Genomic DNA, 27,119 nt, shown 5'->3' with positions numbered 1-27,119 from the left:
AAAAAATAGAAAAAATAATTTTATTTTCTATTTTGTGATTGGAATATATCAGATGTGAAATGTGTACCCTGCTAGAGCTGTATATAACTGAGGACCACAAAGCTCAAGCCATGCTTCTTCAGCTTCCAGATGGCTTAGGGCTCTCTCTGACCAGGGGACGGTTACCCTAGTTGCACTCCCCTAATACTGTTTCTGTTATATGTGACTGAAGTGTTTTGTTAGCTTGATTTTTCTATGTAACATTCTGTAGTAATTTGGTTTTTTTCCAGTTTTCTCGACAGTGGAGGGGATATTTGCAAGGGGGAAGGGAGGGGAGAGAGGGGTTTTGTTTATCCTTGCTTTGTATTATTTGTGATTTATAAAATGACAATTGTACAGAATATTGTTTCATTTTATACTTTAATAAAACAAGTTCAGTATAAAATCATACCTATTTGAGGCTTGTGCTGATGGCTGCCCTACAGATTGATGTATATTAACACTGTTGCATTGCTAAACAAGATCCTCTCCATCTTTTTCTAAACTAATGGTTGGAAAGCCAGAAGATTCAGGCAAATGGCTCTTGCTTCTAGCTAGTTGATCATCTATGACAGGGGTCTCCAAAGTCCCTCCTCAAGGGCCGAATCCAGTCAGGTTTTTGGGATTTCCCCAATGAATATGCATGAGATCTATGTGCATGTACTGCTTTCAATGCATAGTGGAGTCCCTCAGGGTTCGGTGCTGGGGCCAATCCTGTTCAATATGTATGTAAGTGACATTGCTGAAGGGTTAGAAGGAAAAGTGTGCCTTTTTGCAGATGATACCAAGATTTGTAACAGAGTAGACACCGAAGAGGGAGTGGAAAATATGAAAAAGGATCTGCAAAAGTTAGAGGAATGGTCTAATGCCTGGCAACTAAAATTCAATGCAAAGAAATGCAGAGTAATGCATTTGGGGATTAATAATAGGAAGGAACCGTATATGCTGGGAGGAGAGAAGCTGATATGCACGGACGGGGAGAGGGACCTTGGGGTGATAGTGTCCGAAGATCTAAAGGCGAAAAAACAGTGTGACAAGGCAGTGGCTGCTGCCAGAAGGATTCTGGGCTGTATAAAGAGAGGAGTAGTCAGTAGAAGAAAGAAGGTGTTGATGCCCCTGTACAGGTCATTGGTGAGGCCCCACTTGGAGTATTGTGTTCAGTTTTGGAGACCGTATCTGGCGAAAGACGTAAGAAGACTTGAGGCGGTCCAGAGGAGGGCGACGAAAATGATAGGAGGCTTGCACCAGAAGACATATGAGGAGAGACTGGAAGCCCTGAATATGTATACCCTAGAGGAAAGGAGAGACAGGGGAGATATGATTCAGACGTTCAAATACTTAAAGGGTATTAACGTAGAACAAAATCTTTTCCAGAGAAAGGAAAATGGTAAAACCAGAGGACATAATTTGAGGTTGAGGGGTGGTAGATTCAGGGGCAATGTTAGGAAATTCTACTTTACGGAGAGGGTGGTGGATGCCTGGAATGCGCTCCCGAGAGAGGTGGTGGAGAGTAAAACTGTGACTGAGTTCAAAGAAGCGTGGGATGAACACAGAAGATTTAGAATCAGAAAATAATATTAAAGATTGAACTAGGCCAGTTACTGGGCAGACTTGTACGGTCTGTGTCTGTGTATGGCCGTTTGGAGGAGGATGGGCAGGGGAGGGCTTCAATGGCTGGGAGGGTGTAGATGGGCTGGAGTAAGTCTTAACAGAGATTTCGGAAGTTGGAACCCAAGCACAGTACCGGGTAAAGCTTTGGATTCTCGCCCAGAAATAGCTAAGAAGAAAAAAAAAAAAAAAAATTTAAATTGAATCAGGTTGGGCAGACTGGATGGACCATTCGGGTCTTTATCTGCCGTCATCTACTATGTTACTATGTATATTCATTGGAGAAATCCCGAATACCTGACTGGATTCGGCCTTCGAGGAGGGACTTTGGAGACCCCTGATCTATGAGGTCTCATGTTCGCTCAGCCCTATGCTGCCTTGCCCAGGAAATGTGCACCCAACCACTCAGACTGACATCCATGACTACTATGGCTCATGAACAGCCACCATGATAGACTACCTCTTGCTGAACCCTCAAGTGACAAGCAGACTCTCAGATCTGCTTTCTGGGGGAACCAGTGCATCAACAGAATCTTCTGTAATGGACATAAACTCGATAATTGCCTCCATGGAACCCAAAACCTGATGGCTTCAACTGTATGGCAAGGCCCCTAACATGCAGCTGAAAGTTCTGCATTTTTATCCTCTAGAAAGAATACCCTGTTGTGGAGTGTATCAAAGCATGCTCCTAGTATTCCAGTGTCTGAAGATGGCACCAGATTGCTCTCGACCAGGTTCGCTACCCATGATTCTACCACCCATGGCTAGCCTGCTCTCTTCAAATGACTTTGCCTGAATCAACCAATTGTCCAGGTAAGGATGCACAACACTCCCTTCTCCCATAACTGAACTGCTAGTACAACCATCTCTTTGAAAAGGTTCTCGGTGCTGTGACTAAACCTGAACAGAAGAGACATGAACTGAACATGAATTCCCAGGACGGCATAATGCAAATTCCTCAGGTGTTCTGCCCAGATTGGAGTATGTAGATAGGCTTCTGCCAGAATCAACAACATCAAAAAATCTCTCTCATAGACTACAGACTGTTAGGATCACAAACCTGAGCACTTCCATGCAAAAGGAAGTGACTCTTGATGCCCTGTTTACCTTCCTTTTTGTTTAGGTTTTTATTGTTGTCCTATACATTACCTAACATTTCATGTGTCTAACATCTTGTTAGTAACATTTTTGACTATTTTATTAATGTCAACTTTCTGATTCTCTAAATCACCCTGATGTCCATGATGAAGGGTAGTAATAATAATAATAATTTTATTCTTATATATCGCCATACTGAAAAAGCTTTAGGCGGTTCACAAGGTGAGCTAATACATGGGATACAGATAAAATACAAATTAGAATAATAAGTAAAGCAAGTGACAAATTAATCAAATAGCCCCCCTGCACCTCTCTTGCTTGAGAGAACTGGCGATACTGCATCTAACTATATGAATATGTCCAATGCTGACCATCCCTGTGCTACCCTTCTAAGAATATGATAGCAAGACTCTGAGAAATCGTTAAAAAAAAGAAAAAGACAAACAAACTTAAGGGCATACTCCTTCGGCAGGCCTCCAGAACTGACTGGTCTGAGGTTATCTGGGCCCATCTACAGTAAGAAAGCCTCAGACAGTCACCTGAAGAATAGGCCTTAGCTCCCTCAATGGACAGATTTGGCACCCTCCAAAGTTCCCCCACTGCCACCCTTCCCCCAAAAAGTCAAATTATAACACTAGTACAATACTGGTAAAAGTGAAACATAAATGCATTGCCTCCTGTGCTTTGAAAATTACAAAATTAAAGATGTATATTTTCCACAGACACATCCTAATCCTTAAAAAGTATTAATTTTCTTCCTTTATTGTCTGGGCATTTTATTTTTTTAACTGGACTCATCCTAGTCTCTTTTCCACTTTCCTTGTGTCAGTCTTCTAAATTCTTTTCCAGGTTTGCCTTCCCATTTCTTCTCACTCCTCTGTCTTCTTTTACATCAGTCTATAACTGACTTTTCTTCAGAAATCCATCTCTTTCCTCATATATCCCTCTGTAGTACCCTCATCTCTTTTCAATGGCTCTCATCCTCTCTCTCCATTCTTCAGATCATTCACTGAGTGTCTCAATCTTTCCCCACACTTCATCCTCTTACTCATTCTCCCAGCGAGAGGAAGCTCTGCCCACCCCCACCGCGTCAGAGGTCGCATCGGTGCCGGGCTCCCCCTTTAAGAAGAAGGGAGCCAACGGCGCCCAGCCTTAGCGAGAGCGCCTTTGTGAAGAGCCTTAAGAAGAGCCTAATCCAGGGCAACAGGACACTGTAGGGCAAATCCTACATTCTAAACACCCTACTGCTCAGATCTCTCTAACATCTATCTTTTCAACTTTACCCTTCAGAGGCCCTAACCTCACATACTCTCATACTATCTCTCATACTCTCTCATTTACTCTCTCTCGTTTACTCTCTCTCATTCACTCTCTCCCTTTTTTGTTATGGCAGGGCGGACAAGGAGTGTAAACCCCACAAGCAAGATCGGCATCCCCTGCACTGAGGTGATCCAGGAGCTGACCACAGCCTACGTACAGACGGAGGAGAACACAGCACCGGGAAAGGACGTCTCCGTGCAGACCGAGACCATCCCACAGCAGTACATTACGGCCTCTACATAGACAGAGGAGGTCGGCCAGCAGGAAGACGACATCATCCAGGAACTAAGGAGCCTCAGGGAGGAGGTGAAACATCTGAGAGGCATCAGAGAGGATGAGGCCTATATCGATGGGATAGTGCAGGAACTATCCCAAATCACAGAACGGGCCCGTGACGGATCTCCCTTGGTGACACCAGGGCCAACGACACAGAAACCAACTGCTGGAGTTCAGGAGATGGATGGAGACACTGACTCCTGGCAGTTAGTGATCTCCTCCACAGGTAAACGTAGGAGACACCCCCCCCCCCCCCCCCATTTACAATCTCTTCACCTTCTTACTCCTCTCACCAGGGCAGCTTCACATCGACTCCACATCTGAATCTGAAGAACAGATTCCTGGTTTTGTAGGAAGAGACTACCGACGTAGAGCAGGAAGAGACTACCGACGTAGAGCAGGACCAGGATCAACACACATCCCCATCTCCGGGGACAACGGATCGACACCCCCAAAAGAAGCGTAGAGTGATAGCCATCGGGGACTCCATGTTGAGGGGCACTGAGGGACCAATATGCAGACCGGATATGCAGACGAGGGAGGTCTGCTGTCTACCCGGAGCTAGAATACGAGATGTGACCGCCTGTCTTGATCGACTTCTCAGGCCCCAGGATCACTTCCCAATGCTACTCATCCACGTCGGAACAAATGACACTGCCAAGAACACCCTGGAGGATATAGCTAGAGACTTCGGAGCTCTGGGAAGGAGGCTGAAGCAGACAGAGGCACAGGTAGTATTCTCTTCAATTCTTCCTGTTAGGGGCAGAGGAAGGGACAGGGACGAACGTATCCTGAAGACGAATGAGTGGCTACAACGATGGTGCCGGGAAATGAACTTCGGATTCCTGAATCACGGTGAGGCACTACAGGGAACAGACGGTTGGGATATGACTATACCAGGATACAACCTGCTTCGCCAAGACAGAGAGGGTAAGTTAGGAGGAGGGGTAGCACTTTACATCAAAGAGCACATTAAGACAACCAGGATCACGGATGTCAAGTATACTGGGGAATCCATCTGGGTAAACCTGGCCAGAGGTGGAGAAAAATGCCTGTACCTTGGTGTGGTATACAGACCTCCTAGACAATCGGAGGAAAAAGACGCAGAATTAATCGAAGACATTGAGAATATCACCTTGCGGGGGGATGTTGTTCTATTAGGAGACTTCAATATGCCTGATGTAGACTGGAACACACTCTCAGCGACAACTTGTGATAGCAGGAGGATATTAGCGTCCATGAAGGGAGTACAGCTCAAACAAATGGTGCTAGAGCCTACTAGGGACCAGGCCATCCTGGACCTGGAACTTACGAACGGGGAAAGCGTCTTGGAGGTCTCGGTGGGAGAAACGCTAGCCACCAGTGACCATAACATGGTATGGTTTAACCTTAGGAAAGGCTTCCCTAGATCTCAAACAAGAACAAGGGTACTCAATTTCCGGGGCACTGACTTCACACGATTGGGAGATTTCGTTCATCAGACACTACAGGTTCAAGAAGTAACTGATAATGTGGAAGCTATGTGGTCAACCTGGAAATCGACCCTTCATGAGGCAACTATCTGCTACATTAAATTGGTAAATAAACAACAAAGAAACAAGAGACCCAAATGGTTCACTGATGAGGTCTTGTACCGCGTCAAGGAGAAGAAAAGAGCATTTCTCTTATACAAATGCACCGGGGAGAAGGAAGCAAACATTGAATACAAGACAAAGTCTGCAGCGGTCAAAACAGCAGTCAGGGAGGCCAAACTTCGAATGGAAGAAACTCTAGCGAAGAACATTAAGAAAGGGGACAAATCCTTCTTCAGGTACATTAGTGACAGGAAGAAGAACACAAATGGGATAGTACGCCTTAGAACGCCAGACGGGAATTATGTGGAAACAGATTCCGATAAAGCCAAACTGCTGAATGATTACTTCTGCTCGGTCTTTACCTGCGAGGCACCAGGGCATGGGCCAAGGCTGGAAACAAAGCAAAGCATGGAAGATCCATTTCAGAATTTTGAGTTCACAACTGCTGATGTGTACAGAGAACTGTCAAGACTCAAGGTGAACAAAGCCATGGGACCGGACAATTTGCACCCACGAGTTCTCAGAGAGCTATGCGATGTTCTAGCGAAACCGTTGGCCATGTTCTTCAATCTCTCCCTAAGTACGGGGAGAGTCCCCCTGGACTGGAAAACAGCTAACGTCGTTCCTCTGCACAAAAAAGGATGCAGAGCAGAGACTGCAAATTACCGACCAGTGAGTCTCACATCAATAGTGTGTAAACTCATGGAAACTCTACTTAAAGGTAAATTAGACAAGATAATGGATGAAGGGAATCTAAGGGATCCCTGTCATCATGGATTCACCAGAGGCAGGTCATGCCAATCCAATCTTATAAGCTTCTTTGATTGGGTGACAGGAAAGCTGGACTCGGGAGAGTCTCTGGACATAGTATACTTGGATTTCAGCAAAGCGTTTGACAGTGTCCCACACCGTAGACTACTAAACAAGATGAAATCGATGGGTTTAGGCGAGAAGCTAACTGCATGGGTCAGTGATTGGCTGAGTGGAAGACTTCAGAGGGTGGTGGTCAACGGCACCCTCTCTGAGACATCGGAGGTGACTAGCGGAGTACCGCAGGGCTCAGTCCTGGGATCATCCCTTTTCAACATATTCATAAGGGACTTGACCCGAGGGCTTCAGGGTAAAGTAACACTGTTCGCCGACGACGCCAAACTGTGTAATAAAGTAAGTGAAAGCAATCTCAAGGATAGTATGACGCAGGATCTGATCACGTTGGAAAACTGGTCCTCGACATGGCAGCTGGGCTTCAACGCTAAGAAATGTAAGGTCATGCATCTCGGCTGCGGAAATCCATGCAAAACTTACACCTTAAACGGGGAAACACTAGCTAGGACTTCAGAAGAACGGGACTTGGGAGTAATCGTCAGTGCAGATATGAAGGCTGCCAAACAAGTGGAGCAGGCCTCATCCAAGGCAAGGCAAATGTTGGGATGTATCAATAGAGGCTTCATCAGCTGCAAACCTGAAGTCATAATGCCGCTTTACAGAACTATGGTGAGACCTCACCTGGAATACTGTGTGCAATTTTGGAGACCACACTACCAAAAAGATGTGCTTCGAGCTGAATCTGTCCAGCGAATGGCCACTAGAATGGTCTCCGGACTCAAGAGTCTCTCATATGAAGAAAGACTGGGCAAACTACAGCTATACACTCTTGAGGAGCGTAGAGAAAGGGGAGACATGATTGAGACATTTAAGTACATCACAGGCCGTGTCGAGGCGGAAAGCGATATATTCTTCCCCAGGGGACCCTCGGTCACAAGGGGGCACCCGCTCAAACTCAGAGGAGGGAAATTTAATGGTGACACCAGGAAGTATTTCTTCACAGAAAGGGTTGTAGATCACTGGAACAAACTTCCGGTGCAGGTAGACAAGGCCACCAGCGTGCTCTTTAAGAATAAATGGGGCATCCACGTGGGATCCCTATGGGGGTCGAGCTAAGGATCTGGGTCATTGGCACTCAGACTTGATGGGGTGGGTCAGAAGAGTGGGCAGACTTGATGGGCTGTAGCCCTTTTCTGCCGTCATCTTTCTATGTTTCTATCAACATGCCCCTCCACTCATAACTGCCAGGTACTCAATCTCCTTTCAAAATTCCCTCTCCATTTCTCCCATCCATAATTCCCTACTCAATTCATCAAAGCTATCCTATTCAATCATCAAATGCCAGTCATCTTCTGTTCTCCTACTAACTTCCACCCTAAGTCACAGCCATCTTCTGTTCTATTCCCCTTCTCTCCATCTTGTATTTCCCCTTTCTATGCCCTAGTCCTATCCAAATTTTAACCTGTTCTACCTTCTCTCCTACCCACTCTTTCCAGGATCTCCTGTCCATTTGATATTCCTTCCCTTTCTATGTCTACCATCATTCTCTCTGTGTCCCTATCTATCCTGTACAGCATTAGCCTTCTGTATCCCTGAACCTTCTCCTCTGTCCTGCTTCTCTCCCTCTCTTCCCTATCCTCTAACCTGGGGTCAGCATCTCTTCCCTGCTCCACTCTCTATGATACAGTATCTCTCTCTGTCTCTTAGCGGATCCAGCTCTGTACTTCTCTCCCCCTGGTCTGGTCCATGCTCTCCTTTCATTTACCCCATCCCACTCCAACATCTCTCTTACCTTGTGGGTCCAACATATCTCCCTCTCTCTGCCCTATCCCCTTTATTTGAGCACTCACCTCCCCCCAATAATCTAACATCTTTTTTCACCTTCCCTTCCTCCCCACTCCTACTCATGGGTGCAGCATCTCTTCCCCCTCCTCTTCCAGTTTTCCAACCTCACTTCCTGCACGCCTTGGAAGTCTGCACTCTATTGCATCCTGCCTACATGGGAATAGGAAGTCATAACAAAAGGAAGCTTCTGGGTCACCAGGATGCAAGGCTGCCAGAAGTTTAGAAGGCTGCTGGGGGGGGGGGGGGGGAGGAGAGAGATTGAGAGACACCAGACCATGCAAGAATAGGGAAGACAGATGCTGGAGAAGTACATACATAATAAAACTGGAGTGGCAAGCTATTTTTGGAGGGTGGCCACTTGCCATCCCACATAATGACCATGACCAGAGATCTTAATTTCAAGGCTTCTTTGCTATTCACAGGAAATGGTTATCTTTATAGTAACTGCCAACACAAGAGCATCTGTATTAGCAAAGGTGAGCTGCACCATGGGCCTACACACCAGAAATCCAGCATTTGGAGATTAAAACTCCAACTCTACCATCTCACCAATCGCCCAATGAATAAGAAATTTCTTGATCAGCTTTTTAATGCTTTCCAGGATTGGATCCCCTCTTCACCTCCTTACTCAGTTCTTGTTCTGAAATCTGCTGTTCACAACAGATGGGGAAAGGGAATTTATCTCAGTGAAATATTTGAACCACCATGGTGTCATCTTCCCTTCCATGGGGTCCTCCACAAAGACACCTAACACCAGAAAGACTGTCTCTGCTAAATCTTGTACCAGCAAGAGCCATGGCCTCTTGATTCCAATCCCGTCAGTCTGCCCCCCTCAGATGTCAGATATTTCTTTATGCAAAACAGAATGAGATGCAAGAGAATGAATTCCAGCCCTAGTCATGTTGCAGCCTCAAGGACTCAATTATTTCTTCTCTTTATTTTTTTTTAAAGCAAGGCCAATCACAGTGCACACATCATCTTTCCAACTCATTACCTGTTCCTCTGATCCCATTCCCACCTACATACTCAATATAATCTCTCCAACTGTGATCCCATCTATCTGTCATATCCTCAATGTCTCACTTTCCACTGCAATTGTTTATGATGCCTTCAAACATGCTATGGCTTACACCACTCCTCAAAAACCTTTCTTGAACTCTACCTGCATTTCCAACTATTGCCTCATCTCCCTCTTTATCCAAGCTGCTTAAACGTGCTCACTACCAAAATCAAAATGAATCAAATTTTTTTTTCCTGAATCAGACAGCTCTGCTACAATCCAGCTTTCATCTTCCACATTCAACACAAATGTGGCCACATCCAAGGGCCTCAATTGGATTTCAGAGTTCTGTTCTGTCTTGATTTTCTCTTTATCTCTTCCATTACACAGGTCTTCCACTAAACTCTCTCTCTTCAAACTGTTCAAAATTCTCCTGCACAACTTATATTCTGCCAGTGTCACTGTGCTCGCATTAGTCCTCTCCAAGTCATTTCATTGGCTCCCTATCTGTTTCTGCATACAATTCAAATTTCTTTTATTGACTTATAAGTGCATTCATTCTCAGGGCAGGATTAACCAACAGGCCAAGTAGGCACATGCCTAGGGCCCGAAATGGTCAGGGGGGCCCGATGAAGGAAGGCATCAACATTGTTTTTACCAAACGGTGATGGGTCCCTCCAGCATCGATCGGCAACGTGGGCCCCACCCGAATCGGCAACGCAGCCCCCCTCCCCATCGACGGAAAGTAAGACAAGCAAGTAACGCAGGTTAGAAAGGCAACAGGAACTGTAATTGTGCAAGCGGTGCTGCTTGCCCAAAGCTTCCCTCTGACTTAGCTTCCTGTTTCCACCTGGGCGCTTGGTGGGGTGGGGCGGGGCAGGGAGGCCCAGTGTACTTGTGTTCCTAGGGGCCCTCGACAAATTAATCCTGCCCTGTTCATTCTGCAGCTCCTTGTTATCTCTCCTTTCCCTATCCCCTTCTCTGGGAACTTTGCTCCTCCACTGCCAACTCCAGACTCAAATCCTTTTATCCTTCTGCACCATATGCTTGGAATAGTCTTCCTGAGTCAGTACAAACCCATCTTTTTGAGGTTGCTTTAACTCTTTACTCATATTTACCTGTTCGATACCCAAGTCTGTTTTAATCATCTACCAAGCTTTCAATGTCGTCTTGAGATAGTCAGGATAAAGCTTGTGATGCTGTTCAACTCATTGCAATAAGGCCTCAAGCTGCATTGGGTCTGTAGTGATGCTAATGGCAAAGTCAGTTATCAGTTTAATACCTAGTTTAGCTGTATCTTCATGGGCTTTATCCTATCTCAAGATGACACTGAATGCTTGAGTGTTTGGAATGCCATTGGTAGAGGACTAAACAAAGGTGTACATGTTTAGCTATTAGCGAAGTACAGTATGTTAAATTTCTGTCATTTTCCATAGTAAAGTGCTGATATAGCACAGTTACTTACCGTAACAGGTGTTATCCAGGGACAGCAGGCAGATATTCTCTACATGTGGGTGACGTCACCGACGGAGCTCCCTAGCAAACGTTTTCGCAAGCAGACTTGCTCGAAGACCTTCAGGCTTGCGATTGGTCCGCGCATGTGCACATGCCCCTCCCACCCTGCCTAGGGCATGCGTCTCCTCAGCGTGTCCTCTTTTCAGATAGCAAGCAAAGAAGCCAACCACGGGGAGGTGGGTGGGTTGCGAGAATATCTGCTTGCTGTCCCTGGATAACACCTGTTACGGTAAGTAACTGTGCTTTATCCCAGGACAAGCAGGCAGCATATTCTCTACATGTGGGTGACCTCCAAGCTAACCAGAAAGGGATGGAGGGAGAGTTGGCAATTTAGGAATATAGATGTTGCAAAACTGACTGGCTAAAATGGCTGTCACGCCTGGAGAAAGCATCCAGATAGTAGTGAGAGGTGAACGTATGAACCGAGGACCAAGTGACAGCCTTACAGATTTCCTCAATGGGAGTGGAGCGGAGGAAAGCAACAGACACCGCCATCGCCCTGATCCTGTGGCCTGTGACTCGACCTGGCAGGGAGAGACCAGCCTGAGCATAACAGAAAGAAATACAAGCGGCCAATCAGTTAGAAATGGTCCGCTTAGAGACAGAGCGACCTAAGCAATTAGGATCGAAAGAGAGGAACAGCTGGAGAGCAGAACGATGAGGAGCGGTGCGCTTCAAGTAGAAGGCCAGCGCCCGCTTACAATCAAGAGAATGTAGAGCCTCTTCCCCAGGGTGAGAATGGGGTTTCGGAAAAAACACAGGAAGAACAATAGATTGGTTGATGTGAAAATCAGAAACAATCTTAGGCAAGAACTTAGGATGGGTACGGAGAACCACCTTATCGTGATGGAAGACAGTGAAAGGTGCATCCGCAACCAAGGCTTGAAGCTCACTGACCCAACGTGCAGAAGTGAGAGCAATAACAAACACAACTTTACAAGTAAGATACTTTAAGTGAGCCCGCGCTAGTGGCTCGAATGGGGGTTTCATCAATTGAGCAAGGACCACGTTAAGGTCCCAAACCACCAGAGGAGGTTTGAGGGGCAGATGAACGTGGAAAAGTCCTTTCAAGAAGCGGGAAACCACAAGATGAACAGAGATAGGCTTCCCGTCAATCGGCTGATGAAAAGCAGCAATGGCACTAAGGTGGACGCGAACCACAGAGGACTTGAGCCCAGCGCCAGACAAGTTCAACAGATAATCCAGGACAGCTGACAAAGAGGCGGACAGCGGCTCCAGCTGCCGAGTAGCACACCAGGAAGAAAAGCGGGTCCACTTCTGATCGTAACATTGTCGAGTTGACTCCTTCCGAGACGCCTCAAGGACATCCAGCACAGGCTGGGAGAACTGGAACGAGGGCATTAAGTCTCGAGGAACCAAGCTGTTAAGTGCAGAGACTGGAGGTTGGGATGAAGCAGAGAAGGAAAAATAGGCAGAGGAACAGGCTCCCTGGAACTGAGTTGCAATTGTGTGGTAATAATAGCCTTAAGCATGTCCTCGAACATAGGCACCGAGACCAAACATAGGTGGGTCGGAGGTGCAGCAGTGCGCTCCTTCGGGGGCGACCTTGAGAAAGAGTATTCACTATGTGAGGAGGCACGCTTAGATTGATGTCTCGAAGACGCCAACGAGGCGGTGCTAACATGAGACTCCGAGGTAGGCTTTTTCGCTGGCATACCTGAGGAGGAAAGAGGAGACTTACCCGAAGCCGGAGTAGCAGAAGGGGCTGAGGCCGGAGCCTTCGAGGTCAACGGGGACTTTGAGGCCGAAGACTTCGAGGCCGAGGCGCCCAACGAGGGCGTCGAGACCAAGCTCGAGGCCAGTCCCGCAGGATCCATGGGGCCAAAGAGTTGGAGAATCTTGGCCACCCATCTACAAAGAGCCCGCGGTTGTAAAGTCGCACAACGGGGACACGACTCAGCGCGGTGCTCTGCACCCAAGCACTCCACACCAACGATGAGGATCGGTGATGAAGATAACCCGGTTGCACTTAGTGCAGTGTTTAAATCCGGGACGAGGCCGGGACATAAGAAAAAAGAGAGCCGCGGCCCCGCGAGGCCAGACAGCCAAAGGAAGACTGGGAACCCGGTCAAAAATACATGAACTGAAAAAAATGAAAATAAAGAAAATGAAAGACACAGTGACTCAAAAGAAACTAACCAAATAAGCCGCGGTGCAAGAGGGACAATGAGATCGCGCAAAGCAAGGGAGCAGTGCTTCTGGCTCTGCAGAAAACAGAGAACTGAGGACACGCTGAGGAGACGCATGCCCTAGGCAGGGCGGGAGGGGCATGCGCAGGCCAATCGCAAGCCTGAAGGTCTTTTAGCAAGTCTGTTTGCGAAAACGTCCACTAGGGGGCTCCGTCGGTGATGTCACCCACATGTAGAGAATATGCTGCCTGCTTTTCCTGGGATAATGAAGGTTCATTTAATAAAATACTGCTAGATTTTTTGCATAAAATGTCTTGTTTTCAATGTATCATTTCCGAATGTGAAAACATAAAAATTATACCTTTAATTCCAAGAATTTTGCTCCATTAAGCAAAAATAAAGCAAATTTTAAGAAAAACTGAACTTTATGTAATCAGTGGCTTTGAGTGACTCCAGAATAGGCTTTAAAAAACATTTTAAAAATTATTTTCTGATCAAGCACAATTTAATTCATGGGAAAAACTTTAATTTGCACAGTTTTTCCAACTTTAGGTTCTTCTGGACAACCCTAGGGTGATATACTAATGGGTAATGGAGAACTACCACAACCAGGCAAAGGAGAACACAGACTCCATTCATGCACCCCCCAATCAGAGGTGTCAAACACAAAAAAATGTATGATGGCCTACTGGCCACACAGGCAGCGAAACTAGATCACCAACTATTCAGATTACAGACTACAAAACTTTCAGAAAAGAAATAAAAACCCTGCTATTCAAAAAATCCATCAAGACAAACTAACACAGCAGGAAGCATTTCAATCCCCTGAAGTAACTCGCTCAACTCTGTAACACTTCTGGAAATGTCCAGATAACCTCTTATGTAATCTGCCTTGAACCGCAAGGTAATGGCGGAATAAAAGTCACTAATGTAATGTAATTAGGTCCTTCAAGGAGTTTCATTTCTCCATCCCACAGGGCGCATTTCCAAACTTTTCTCTTCAGTTTAGGGTGTCAGCTACACATTTAAAAAATACTTAAGAAACAAGCTGATGTGAAAGTTAAATTTAATCAACTCACTTACATTAATTGATTCAATCTGTCCAAACTCTTCAAACAAGTTGGTTAAGTCCTGAGGTGTTGCCTTTTTGTCAACCTGACCAACCCAAAGAGTAGTACTGCAAACTGTGAAGAAATAAACATATAGGAAACATTAAAAGAAGGTTAAATTTAAGAATGATGCTTCTGACATACCAACTTTCACACTTACCAGGATGTATTACAAAATGTTTTAAACAAAGATACAAAAAGCACCATGTACATTATTGTCCGCTTTCCAAAAGCAAGATAACATTGAAGGTACAATTAATAGAATTATTTTGTTGTAATGTATAATGGTTACATATACTAGAGGAGGAGGGTTATGAAAAGAAGGAAGCTGAAGCAGGAAAAAAAATTATGTACTACTATTAATTATTTCTATAGTGCTAACAAATTTTCCAAATTTTATTAAAATTTGTTAAAACGCCTCTCATACATTCTAAGCGCTGTACAATCACAAAGAAGAAAATAGTCCTTTCTCGAAAGAGCTTACAATCTAATCAGCCAAGACAGACAAACAGGATGTCATGGATACAGTTAAGGGGAATGGTTAATCAGCTGGCTGGGATGGTGGGCAGAGGAGTAGGGTTAAGGATTGAAGGCTATATAAAAAAGGTGGGTTTTCAGTCTGCCTTTAAACAAGGCAAGGGAAGGGGTCTGGCAGACAAACTCAGGCAATCTATTTCAGGCATAGGGGGCAGCTAGATGAAAGATATGAAGTCTGGAATTGGCAGTGGAGGAGAAGGGTACAGCTAAGAGTGGCTTATCTGAGGAACGGAGCTCTCTGGGAGAGAGAAGAGGAGAGATACTGAGGGACAGCAGAATGAACACACTTGTAGGTCAGCAATAGGAGCTTGAACTGTATGTGATGGTGGATAGGGAGCCAGTGAAGTGACTTAAGGAAAGGGGTGACATGAGTGTAGCGAGGTTGATAGAAGATGAGTCGTGCAGCAGAGTTTTGCACAGATTGCAAGGGGGAGAGGCAACACTGCAGGAGACCAGTTAGAAGTAGACTGCAGTAATCTAAGCGTAGTTACGAGAGTGTGGACAAGGGAGGTATGAATTTTGGTGATATTGAAGAGATAGAAGCGACAAGTTTTAGCAGCTTGTTGGATGTGTATAACAACTCCAAGCAGAGAAGACTAGAATAATGATAGTATTATTTACTGAGATGGAGAAAAGAGGAGGAGCAGCTAAGGGTTTAGGACAAAAGAGGAGCAGCTCAGTCTTGGACATATTTAGATTCAGATGACGGCAGGACATCCAGGCAGCAATGTCAGCCAAATAGGCAGAGACTTTTTATTGGACTTTAGGTGAAAATTCAGGTGTAGAAAGGTAGATCTGGGGTGTTAATAATTACGTGGGACTCTTTTGTTCTGACTCACTCCCTCAAATTTGTTATAGGAGACAAGGTAGAGTGTCTATTCTTGACTTCTTCAGCTTTGAAACTATTGTTGTTTTATTGCCCTCCAAAAGTTTTATGTGATGATTTTTCAATTCTGACTGAATCCCTTATGGCTTTTCCAATGAAAGGTGATGATACTGTATTACTGGGTGATTTTAATGATCATTTTGATAGGGTGGATCTGGAGACTTTTGAAACTGATTTCACGTTAGTGATGTCTAGTTTAGGATGGCCCCAGCTGGTGAATGAACCAACACGTCAGGGGTTATACTTTTGATCTGATTTTTGTACAAGAAAATTATTCATTTAATATTTTGTTAGAACCAATCGCAGTAGCGTTGCAATGGCCAGATCGTAAATTTGTCTCTAAGACAATTTCTGCTTGTAAAAACTTTAAAAGGTATCTGCCTAGATTAGACATGTCAAACTCTGGCTCATGGGGTACTAAAATTTGTCCCGCCATATAATTCCTGCCGTTACCGAGATATGGTCCGCCGTTAATTCCCTCCCTCCAAAAGGTGCAGCGCAGTTTTGCCAATGTGAAAAGGAGCCGCATCGAAATCAGAGCTCTCCCGCTGAATGTTCCCTCTGCCATGGTCCTGTACATCAGAGGAGGGGCAGGACCACGGCAGAGAGAACGTGCAGTGACAGGGCTCTGATTTCAATGCAGCTCTTCATATTGGTAGAGCTGTGCTGCACCTGATGGCTGCGCCTTTGGCCTACGTCAGCATCTTGGATCTTATCAAATAAGGAACTCTGCTATCAATACACTGCCAATAAATGCTATTGAAACTCAAATGTAAGTAGGATGCTTTACCTGCACACAGACAAATCCACCATCTTCAGTATTTTAACTAGCACTTCTGTATCATACATAAGAAAACTTTAAGCCAGTTGAAAAGATCACAGTTTCCTTTGTTCATACTAGTGTTGCCTGATTTCTGATTCGAATCGATTCACTGATTCACTTCGGGTAAATCGATATGAATCGAGTCCCCTTTTTTAAAAAAAATCGGCCTTACCGATTCGGTGCCTACGGATTGGCTGCTGTTGCTTCAGGGTGGGGTTACGCGTGCCATGGATGTTATCTGATGTGTATGAGTGGGTGCTGCTCTCGCCTTCTCCCTTCCCCTTCGGGGAGAGAGCTGGAAGGTGATTGGTGGGCAGTCATGCAGGCGGGTTAGTTCCCCCACTTCCTATGGTGGCTCGCAGCTGATGAGGGAAATGGTAGGCGAGTGAAGGTTAGGCTCCCTTCTACTAAACCGCACTAGCGGTTTGTATCACCGGGAGCCACACTGAATGCTGCGTGTTGCTCCCGACTCTCATAGAGTTCCTATGAGCGTAGGGAGCTGCGCGCAGCATTCAGCAAGGCTCCCGGCAATAAAAACCACTAGCGAGGTTTAGTAGAAGGGGGCCTAGTCTAGAAACAGTTCCGCATCCCCCCCCCATCGTTGTCTGTCACCGCCATTATGGTGAAGAAGCCCGCAAAGGAGCAGGATGAGGTCTGGGGTTGGTGAATAGAGGAGCTTGGGCTCCAGCCTGCACAACTGCCACTGCTTTGAGTGTGAACAGCACAGGGTGATGTAAATTGACATCACCATCGGAAGCTTCATGTGCACCTCCTGCTCCGGCCTCTTGTGAGTATCATCTAATAGGAGTCCCAGGGTATTAATAATCATCTCGGCTGGTAATAGGGCTTATGCTGTTCCTATATGTATTCCCTCTTTCCCTATCATAGTAATGCAACTGTCTGTTCTATGCCCTTTCTGTGAATTCTAACAGTATTGCTAACACCATAAATGTCCGCGGAAAAAAACATTATTGGCCCTGTACTTAGTTATTCCTGACCACACTTCTTACATGGATTGATTGCTTCCCTACATCAGCTTTAAAAAATGAGCACAAAGAACAAACTTTTTTGTTTATTTTATTTACACCACAGCGCCTGTGTGGGTAGGAGAGGGCAAATGGGGTGAAGAGGCTATAAAAAAAAACCCCACTAGGATGTTTGAAGAAAAAACAAAACAAAACACCCATATGGGAAGGAAAATTGAATCGAAAAATCGATTCAATAAGCTGAATCAAATCTAAATTTTTTCCTGAATCGGGCAGCACTAGTTCATACTGTCCTCTAGTGGAGAGCTAAAATGTTAAGTTTTTATTGATTTCATTTTACTTATACATCACATTGCATTACAACAACCCAAATACATTTTCCAAATGAAAGATTTCAGAGTCCATAGTTATAATTACTTAACCAATGGTTGGAGAGGTTGTAATCCTATACTTCTACTAGGACTAAGGGGTCCTTTTATTAAGGTGCGCATTTTGTGCGCGCAAAATCGGTTAGCATACCTTAATAAAAGGACCCCTAAGTATCTTAATAAAAAAATGTGGCCCGCAACTTAGCCTATGTTTTCGATTTCAGCCCCTTATGTGATTGAGTTTGACACCCCTGACCTAGATGAATGATAACAAAACGTCCACAATATGAACTTACAGATTTAAAGAAATTATGGATACCTCAATTGCAGATCGATGATGCCAGGTCATTAACAGATGTGGTGGAATCTTAACACTCCACCTTAGAATCTACACTTGATGACTTGGCACTGTTTCAAACTGTGCAGAGCAGATGGGGAAAATGTAGTCCCTGGTACTCGGCAGATTTGACAGGTGAAACGTAAGCTACACAATCTGGAACGGTATTGGAGGAAATGTCCTAACTCTAACAACCTATGTTAATGCTATGGCTGATTATAAAGCTGCTGTGTTATGAACAAAGAAAGTGTACTTTGATGAACAAATTGTATCTGCTCCTTCAGGATCTAAAGAGCTATTCCATATTGTAATATGTTAACAGCTACTATGGTTGATAAGAGTAAATTTCCAACAAGTGAGGAGTTTGCTGCTTATTTTTATCTAAACAAACTATTACAATTAATGTGACTCAATCAATGGATGATTCTGCGTGTACAGATGTAACTGAAGTGTGGACTGATTTTCTAGAGGTGGAATTAAAAAAGGGGGTTGAAGCGATAAAATATGTTAGTCCATCTAACTGCCCTTTGAACACCTGTGCTCCTGCAGTGCTTAAGGCACTAAAGGCTGAGGTTGCTTCTTCAATGTATTGCAACTCCATCTATTTAAGCCTAACTAAAAAAAAACTCCATAGACTTCAGCTAATCCAGAACGCCGCGGCCAAGCTTATTTTTGCTAAAGGCAAATTCGACCACATCTCCCCACTCCTGTCCAAACTTCACTGGCTCCCAGTTCACTCCAGAGTCCTCTTTAAATGTGCCTGTTTAGCTTTCAAGATCCTACATGGCATCTTTCCTCCCGTTATCCCACTCTTCTGGAACTCCTCTAACCCTAATTCCACTAGATCCTCCCAAAAACTGAAACTATCATTCCCCTCTGCAAAAGGTATATCCCGCGTAGGAAAACTAGAAACATCCCTCCCCTTTAGAACCACAGAACTCTGGAACAACCTCACATCCCCGCTCAGAATTTCAAGCTCCCTCCAATCCTTCCGCAAACACCTGAAAACTTGGCTCTTTTCAAAAATCTAACACCTCCCGCTCTTCGGTACCCTGTCCCTCTTTATCTTCCTTGCTCTTTTCCTATAACCCTTCATTGTAGCTCCTTTTCAACCTAACCCTGTAAACCGTGCCAAGCTCTACGCTTGTGGAGATGGTGCGGTATACAAACCTAAGGTTAAGTTTAGTTTAGTTTAATGTAGTATACAGTATAATAACAGTCACTGAAGTTAGATGAGGTTCCGGAAAAGCTTAAACAAGCTGTGATTTCACCACCATTGAAAAAGTTCTACCCTGGACTTTACCAAGAAGGAAAATTTCTAACCAATCTCGAATTTAAGATTTATGTCAAAGGTATTAGAAAGAATCATACTACAACAATTAGATGTAGCAACACAAGGATGCTTAAATGACTTTCAATTCGTTTTTCAGAAGTATTATAGTACTGAGTTGCTCTTGTTGACATTATGCAATGAGATTTGCAAAGGATTTTGAGACACGTTTCCTGGGTAGCCTCGGACCCACCGGTTCTAAGGGTGGCATGTCTGGAGGGGTTGGCTTAGCTATCTTACCTGACGGAGACACTGAGAATAACGGTGTCTCGGAAGAAGATTTAGCTGATTTCCCCGAAGACAAAGACTTCCCCATCGAAGAAGGTTTGAGCAAGGTCAAGGTTGGAGATTTTGGCCCCGTAGAAGACTTTGATGGAGTCGAGGTCGGGCCAGAATCGGGGTCGAGGTTTTAGTTGAAGAGAAGTCCATTCCCCTGAAGATTTTCTCAATCTGAACTCAACGACGTTTAAGGACTTGATTTTGAAGTGTAGCACAGCGGGCGCACGACTCCGGACGGTGGTTAGGTCCTAAACACTGTACACGCCACTTATGTGGGTAAGTGATGGAGATCGCGTGTTGACACCGGCTACACTTCTTGAACCCTGTGACCGGCTGGGACATGGAATGAAACATGGCCGCGGCGAAATCGAAGCCCGCAGGCTGAGGCCACAGAGTAGGCCCCGCCGTAACACAATCGAAAAAACAAAACCTTTTTTTTTTAATCAAACGCACAGATAACACAGTGACCCTGTAAAGAAAATACATGAGCCACGGTGAGAGAAGGCATGAGTAGAACTAACTCTCGCGCAGAGCCTTGAAACGAGGGCTTCTCTGCTCCGCAAAAAATTTAGAACTGAAGAGACGCACGCCCTACTTCGGCCGGGAAGGCATGCGCGGTGCAGCAGTCGCGAACTTTCTAAAAGTTCTTCAAGCAAGTCTGCTTGTGAAGCTATCCGCATCGGGGCTCCATGGATTACGTCACCCATATGTTGAGAATATGTTGCCTGCTTGTCCTGGGATAAAGATTCTTTCTTATTTTTAATTATCGGAGTAATAATTATGTTACCTTCTTCTTATGGAAATTTCCCTGTGTTTAATAAATCAGATAGCCAATCTAATAATTTTAATTTAAAGCTTAAAGGTGCCACTATCATAAGATCTGAAGGGTAGGAATCCAACATGTGGTAAGATTTAGCTCCATGGTGCAACCTCATCTGGAGTATTGCATTCAATTTCTGGTCTCCTTATCAGAAGAAAGATATAGCGGCACTAGAAAAGGTTCAAAGAAGAGCGACCAAGATGATAAAGTGGATGAACTCCACTCATATGAGGAAAGACTATAAAGGTTAGGGATCTGCAGCTTAGAAAAGAAATGGCTGAGGGGAGATATGATGGGCGTCTACAAAATCCTGAGTGGAGTAGAACAGGTACAAGTGGAGAAAGGTTTGGACAATTTCCTGGAGGAAAAGTCCATAGTCTGTTATTTAGAAAGAAATGACGGAAGCTTACACTGGATCGGTAGCATGGAATATTGCTACTCCTTGGGTTTTGGCCAGGTATTAGTGACTTGGATTGGCCACTGGGGCTTGGCCATTGGGCTTGATGGACCATTGGTTTGAACCAGTAAGGCTATTTTTATGTTCTTATAATGCATTCGAGCACTGAAACGGGAACTCTGCCACTGGCACAACTGGGCTAAAGAAAACAGATGCACCTGCTGGCTGCGTTCAACGAGCTGGGTCCGAAGAATACATTTTCTAGAGTAGCCGAAAAAAATTCTGGTGAAAAGCCACACCCTGAGCACTGCAGGGTCCTGCTGAGGCTCTAGCACCGCACCAAAAGAGTTCCTAGACTGGGAATGCAAGCATATGGCACCAAACTCCAGAATGCCCTCTGAGCAAGATATTTCCCCGAAATTGCGGACCCAGGCAGGCTCCCCAGCCCTGGAGGATCTAAAGAAGGTGAAGCCCAAAGCTCCCACTCCCTCTCCTAATATGCTGCGACATGTAGTATATAGTCACAAATCTGGCACAAATAAGGTACATATCCGACAGATTAGGGGCTGGAGAGTCCAGCCCAAACAATTTTAATCACATCAAGGGGATTTGAGGCAAAAATAAAACTGAAAAAAAGATCGTTTACAATCCAAAATGGCCGCCACCAGCAAATTCGCGCCAAAAAAGGCAAAAATAAAAAATCGCGAGTTGGGGTCTGGGGAGGTGGGGGATCTGAACCCTACCCTTAGAAACTGTGAAAAATTAATTTAAAATCATTTAACAAGTCACCCCCAAGTTCCCATAGGGAATAATGAAGGGTTACTCGCAGTCACTTAAGTGCCTTGCCTCTCAGCTTTTTCACACAGCTGCTGGAGAAAAATATTTTCTGCATCAGAATAGTTTCAAATGGACCAGACTTGAATACCTTGAATACCTTCAGGCTGCAAGTCAACTGTACAATGACTGTGACCTCTGCCTCCACAGATCTTCACCACGCAATCGGGGATGGGAAATGCAGCCTGTGCATGGGGTGTTGTTCACTCCAGATGCATACAATCTGCACTTAAAATCCATGACAAGGTCAGTGGGCAAGCGAACTCCCAGGGGAATGGACCCTGAGTCTAAGAAGGGTGGCACACAGCAGGCTGGCTCCACAGATACACCAAAGTTTCTCTGTGAAGCAGTAGACCGGCTCCGCGGGACTGTGTACTTTCCTCTGATAGGGGACCACCTTAAAAGGGTCTCAAGGCACTGAAACCACTGAAAAAGTGAACTTTAAGTGGAAAAAATAAGAAAAGAAGCAGAGCAATTCAAAAGACTTCAGCACGAATTGTTTGCAGAAATTGAAACTGGATAAAGCTCTAGCTCTCAGTCTAGGGGGGAGGAATATGTGCTCAGAAAAGTGTTGGATTTCTGCAACTCCTGGATTGAAGATTGGGATTGAATACCTAGCATATGGAATCCAGAAGGGATGTAACAGAACTACCACTAGACATCTGGTAAATATGCTAAGAACTGATGTGAGTTTAAAAGGCAGAAAGCAGAACTGGAATTGATGTGTTCCTATTTGAAATCTGATATACTTCCTCTGACTTGGAAGTATTGGGATTTATGTATAGGGATCATTTAAGTTCAGAGAGCATAGCCAATCTTGTTCTGAAATCATTCGGAGAAGGGAGTCTAGGGAAACCGTCCTGAAATATTTTCTTTGACTGATATTTGTTCAGAGTCCTTAGATCTATGATGGGATGCATCCCCTGTCTTCCTTGATACAATGAAGTACCTGGAAAAAGGTACTTTCTCCCCTGGTGGTACAGGTTCGACTGCATTTAGAACGGTGGACATTCTCCTACTAGTACTTCCCTGGCATGAGAACCGTAGAAAGTTGCTTTTAGGGGGCAATTTGGTAGTCTTTGTTGCCAATGAAGAGAGTAACTGAATTAGGCTATTTGTAAAACCTACTGGTCTGAGGATGGCCATCTTTCCTGGAAAAATCTTAACCTCCCTCCTACTGGTAGGTTGTCCGTTACAGTTACTTTGACTGTGGCTATGCTCTGCTGGAGCCAGTCAAAAATTTGTCCCATTTTGACTGGGGAGCCATTTGGGCCTTATACGCATGCTGTTGGCATGAACAAGTTTGCTGGGAGCAACTGGCTGATTAGGGTGAGTAGTAGGGTGCAGAAGATGCTCACCAGGAGAGAGCTTCGATGGTATTAGTATGTTTCTTAATGAGGTCTATAACCTTTTCCACTTCTCTCCAAAAAGGTTTATTTCCATGCCAAGTGGCATCTGCCAACCTCTGCTGGACTGCCAAGTCCAAGTTAGAGACACACAATCATGAGAGTCTGCATATTGCTATACTTTGGGCAAAGACCCTGAACGAAGGTGTCAAATGTTCCACTGGCTAGAAATTTCCTACAGACCATCTGCATTCCAGCCAACTGGCAAAGAAATTCAATCTGCTCCAGTGGGATATAGTTTGCCAAATCCTTCATACTATGTACCAAGGCCTGCAAGTAGAGGCTTGTGAAGAGCTGGTAAGATTGTATATGGGAAATATGCATTGACATCTGATACATCTTCCGCCCAAACGAGTCTAGAATTTGAGCTTCTCTGCCTATGAGCACCAAAGAAATGTCTCTGGAACTTCTGGCCCTTTTGAGCACAGATTCAACCATCAAGGTATGGTGAGGCAATTGAGGCCTATCAAATCCTAGAGTGTTTTGAATCTTTTACATTAAGTTATATTTTGCTAGTTCCTGTATTCCGCCTATTCATTAGTAGTTCTTAGACGCATTCCACAAAGCAAGAGCTGGATCAAATCATCCAGGAATTATAGTAAATTGATATATATGAACAAAAAATTAAATAATAACAACAACAGTTTATATACCACAGGACCATGAAGTTCTATGCAGTTTACAATGATTAAAAGATGGTACAGAATGAGTGAACTTAAGAGAGTTAAAAGCTAGTGATTAACAGCTCTAGGGCTCAGTTATTGTGGAGAAAGAGTTGTGTGGGTCAGCTGCCTAGATACTTCAGGAACAGATATGTTTTAGATGTTTCCTAAATTCTCCATAAGTAGGCGTAAGCAATTGTTTTAGATCTTTACCCCACAGTGCTGTCTGATGTGAGAAAAGGTGTTGATGATGTCTTTTGAGTTTACATCCTCTAACTGGAGGGGAAACAAAGTTCAAATGTGAGCTTCTTTTATGTCTGTTGGCTGAGAAAGAGAAAAGGTCAGTTATATTTTTAGGGCCTAGACCGAATAGTACCTTAAAGCAAAAACAACCAAATTTAAACTTCACACGTGCCTCCAACGGAAACCAATGCAGCTGTCGGTAGTAAATTGAAAATAAAATCATTTTCCTACCTTTGTTTGGTAATTTCATCAGTCTCTGGTTGCACTTTATTCTTCTGACTATGCATCCAATACTTCTTCCCTTCTTTCAGCCTCCTGTATGCTTCCTCTCCTCCAGACCTCATTCCCTCCCCCAACTTTTTCTTTCTTTCTCTATGTCTGTCTTTCTCTGATTCCGTGCCCCATTTTTTGCTTTGTTTCTGGCTCCCTGTCCCCCCCTTCTTTCTTTCTTTCTTCCTTCCTCCGTGCCCCATTTTTTGCTTTTTTTTTCTGGCTCCCTGTCCCCCCACCTTCTTTCTTTCTTTCTTCCTTCCTTCCTTCCTGCCCTCCCCCATGCCACTGCCGCCGTGGAATAGGCTGCTGCCGCTGCCGCTATCGGGAAGAGGCCGAGAACTCCCTGCTTCTCTTCTGCACGGGGCCGACCAACTCTCGCTGCCCGACGTCAATTCTAACGTCGGAAAGGACGTTCCGGGCAGCCAGGAAGCAATTGGCTAGCCAGAACGTCCTCTCGACGTCAGAATTGACGTCGGGCCGCGAGAGTTGGTCGGCCCCACAGGGTAGAGAAGCAGGGAGATCAAAGAACACGGTGCCGGCCTGATCCCCGATGGCAGCAGTGAGAAGGGAAGGGAAGCAGGTTGGGCACCACTGCTCTAGACGAGCCTCAAGCTGCACTCTAGGGAGAACAGTGGACCGCCCCCCCCCCCCCTTGGTACGCCACTGGAGCAGCAACGTGTCTGGCCGGCTCGTTCGTTCAAAGCCGCGGGTGGCGGCTCCTTGCCAGAACCGTGCCTGCGTCTGAAGCCTCTCTGATGTTGTGACATCAGAGAGGCTTCCGATGCAGGAGTGGATAGCGCAAGGAGTCGCCAACCCGCGTCTTTCAACGAACGAGCCGGCTGCTGTTCCAAAAGGAAGAGAATGATCGCCTCCAGACCGCGGGCCGCAAATAAAACCTGGAGAGCCACATGCGGCCCATGGGCCGCGTGTTTGAGACCGCTGTTCTAGACCTTAAGGTTATTTCCCTTTACCCGCATGGACTGCAGAAGAGAACCATTCCAGGTTTTCCACTCTCTAGAGTACTTCACAGGCTATTGTAAACCGTTTCTATCCCATGTACTGTCAAATGTATCTTTATTGTAAACCGCCTCGAACTTCACGGTATAGCGGTATATAAGAAATAAATTATTATTATTATCTTAGCTCCTCCCATCAGTCAGTACCCAAGCATGAAAGGACACTCACATCTCTTAGCACTAAATATCACTAAATCAAATATACTACTCTTTCCCTGGAAAGATAATCCAACCTTTATCTCACCAATTTCCATTCTTGGATCTCCTTTACAAGTGGTACAAAAAACCAAAATTCTCGGAGTTATTCTCGATAACAAACTTTCCTTTCACGACCACATCAATAGCGTCATTAAATCATCATTTTTCAGACTTAGACAAATACGATCAATCTCTAAATCATTCGATACCACTTCTTTAAAGATTCTCATTCATTCTTTCATTATATCCAAATTAGATTATTGCAATGCCCTGTTCCAAGGTATCGCCCAAAAGGAGATCAAGCGTTTGCAGATCATACAAAATACAGCTATCAGACTTATCACAAAAGCAAAAAAATTTGATCATATCACTCCTCTCCTCAAGGAGGCCCATTGGCTCCCGGTGGCCCATAGAATAATCTATAAGCTCTGCCTACTTACATTTAAATCCCTTCATTTTAAATCTCCGGCATTCATTTATAAATTACTAATTCCTTATTCTTCTAACAGAACTTTAAGATCAGATAAACAGCGATTATTAACAATTCCTTCGTTAAAAATAATTAATACACGTCGACAATACATCTTTTCAGTTACAGCGCCCCAAACCTGGAATTCTCTCCCCATCTATTTACGTGAAGAAACTAATTTGGATAAATTCAAAAGCAATCTTAAAACTTTTTTATTTAACGACGCTTTTATTATTTAAATTTATTCGGTTTTTTCTTTTATATCTTTACAAGTTTCAGAATCGATTCATTTTATGCTAGAATAATTTTTTTAAATCTTTTTCCCTTTTATCCCACCCATATGTGTTTTCCCTTATTTGTTTTTTATTCTGCTCAAATATATTGTAAATTCTCCCCCTACTTACCCTAATGTTTCCGATTTGTCCTGTAATGAAATTGTTCTGTCGTGTTTGTTTGTTTTTTTGTAAATTTTATATATTGTAATTTTAAACTTGTGTTAATCGCTTTGAAATTGATAAAGCGATCAATCAAATATATATTAAACTTGGAAACTTGGAACTTGGATCTGTGAAGTACAGGCACCTGTAACGACAGGCTAAACATTGTTCTGCTCAAAACAACTAAACAGCACCTGTAACTGCCAACATAGGCTTCAAAGGAGCTCAGGAACTACTCCCAGAAAAGTGAACATATGTACAACTACTTCCCAGCCCCTAAGGGCTAACCAGCCTCCACGAAACAGGTTGGCAAAAGAGGAGGAGACTGAAAAGTGACATTAAAATCTGAAATCAGGCACAGCAAGGACAGGGCGGGGTGTCTAGAATGTCTCATCTATCTAATGGAAAAGAGCTTATCACGGTAAGTACATAATCTCCTTTTCCAGTGCAATAGATGAGACATTCTAGACCAGTGTTCTT

At 44.5% G+C, this 27,119-nt stretch overlaps 1 protein-coding gene across 10 annotated transcripts in view; it reads right to left on the bottom strand.

The window, feature by feature from the left end:
• The window catches only part of SCAF8 (SR-related CTD associated factor 8), a 784,204-nt gene that overhangs the window by 366,752 nt on the left and 390,333 nt on the right, over positions 1 to 27,119 (bottom strand). For all 10 annotated transcript variants that reach the window (XR_004538795.1, XR_004538796.1, XM_033937892.1 and 7 more), the window contains one exon: positions 14,313 to 14,413. Coding sequence is in view for 8 of the 10 variants with exons in the window: in XM_033937892.1 (XP_033793783.1) it covers positions 14,313 to 14,413 (101 nt within the window). In the remaining 2 variants the exon portion in view is untranslated. The remainder of the gene's footprint in view (positions 1 to 14,312; positions 14,414 to 27,119) is intronic.

Source organism: Geotrypetes seraphini, chromosome 3 (assembly GCF_902459505.1).
Source record: "Geotrypetes seraphini chromosome 3, aGeoSer1.1, whole genome shotgun sequence".
NCBI classification, from domain to species: Eukaryota; Metazoa; Chordata; class Amphibia; order Gymnophiona; family Dermophiidae; genus Geotrypetes; species Geotrypetes seraphini.
Note: the sequence above shows the minus strand (reverse complement) of the source record. Positions and strands in the feature narration are given on the sequence as shown.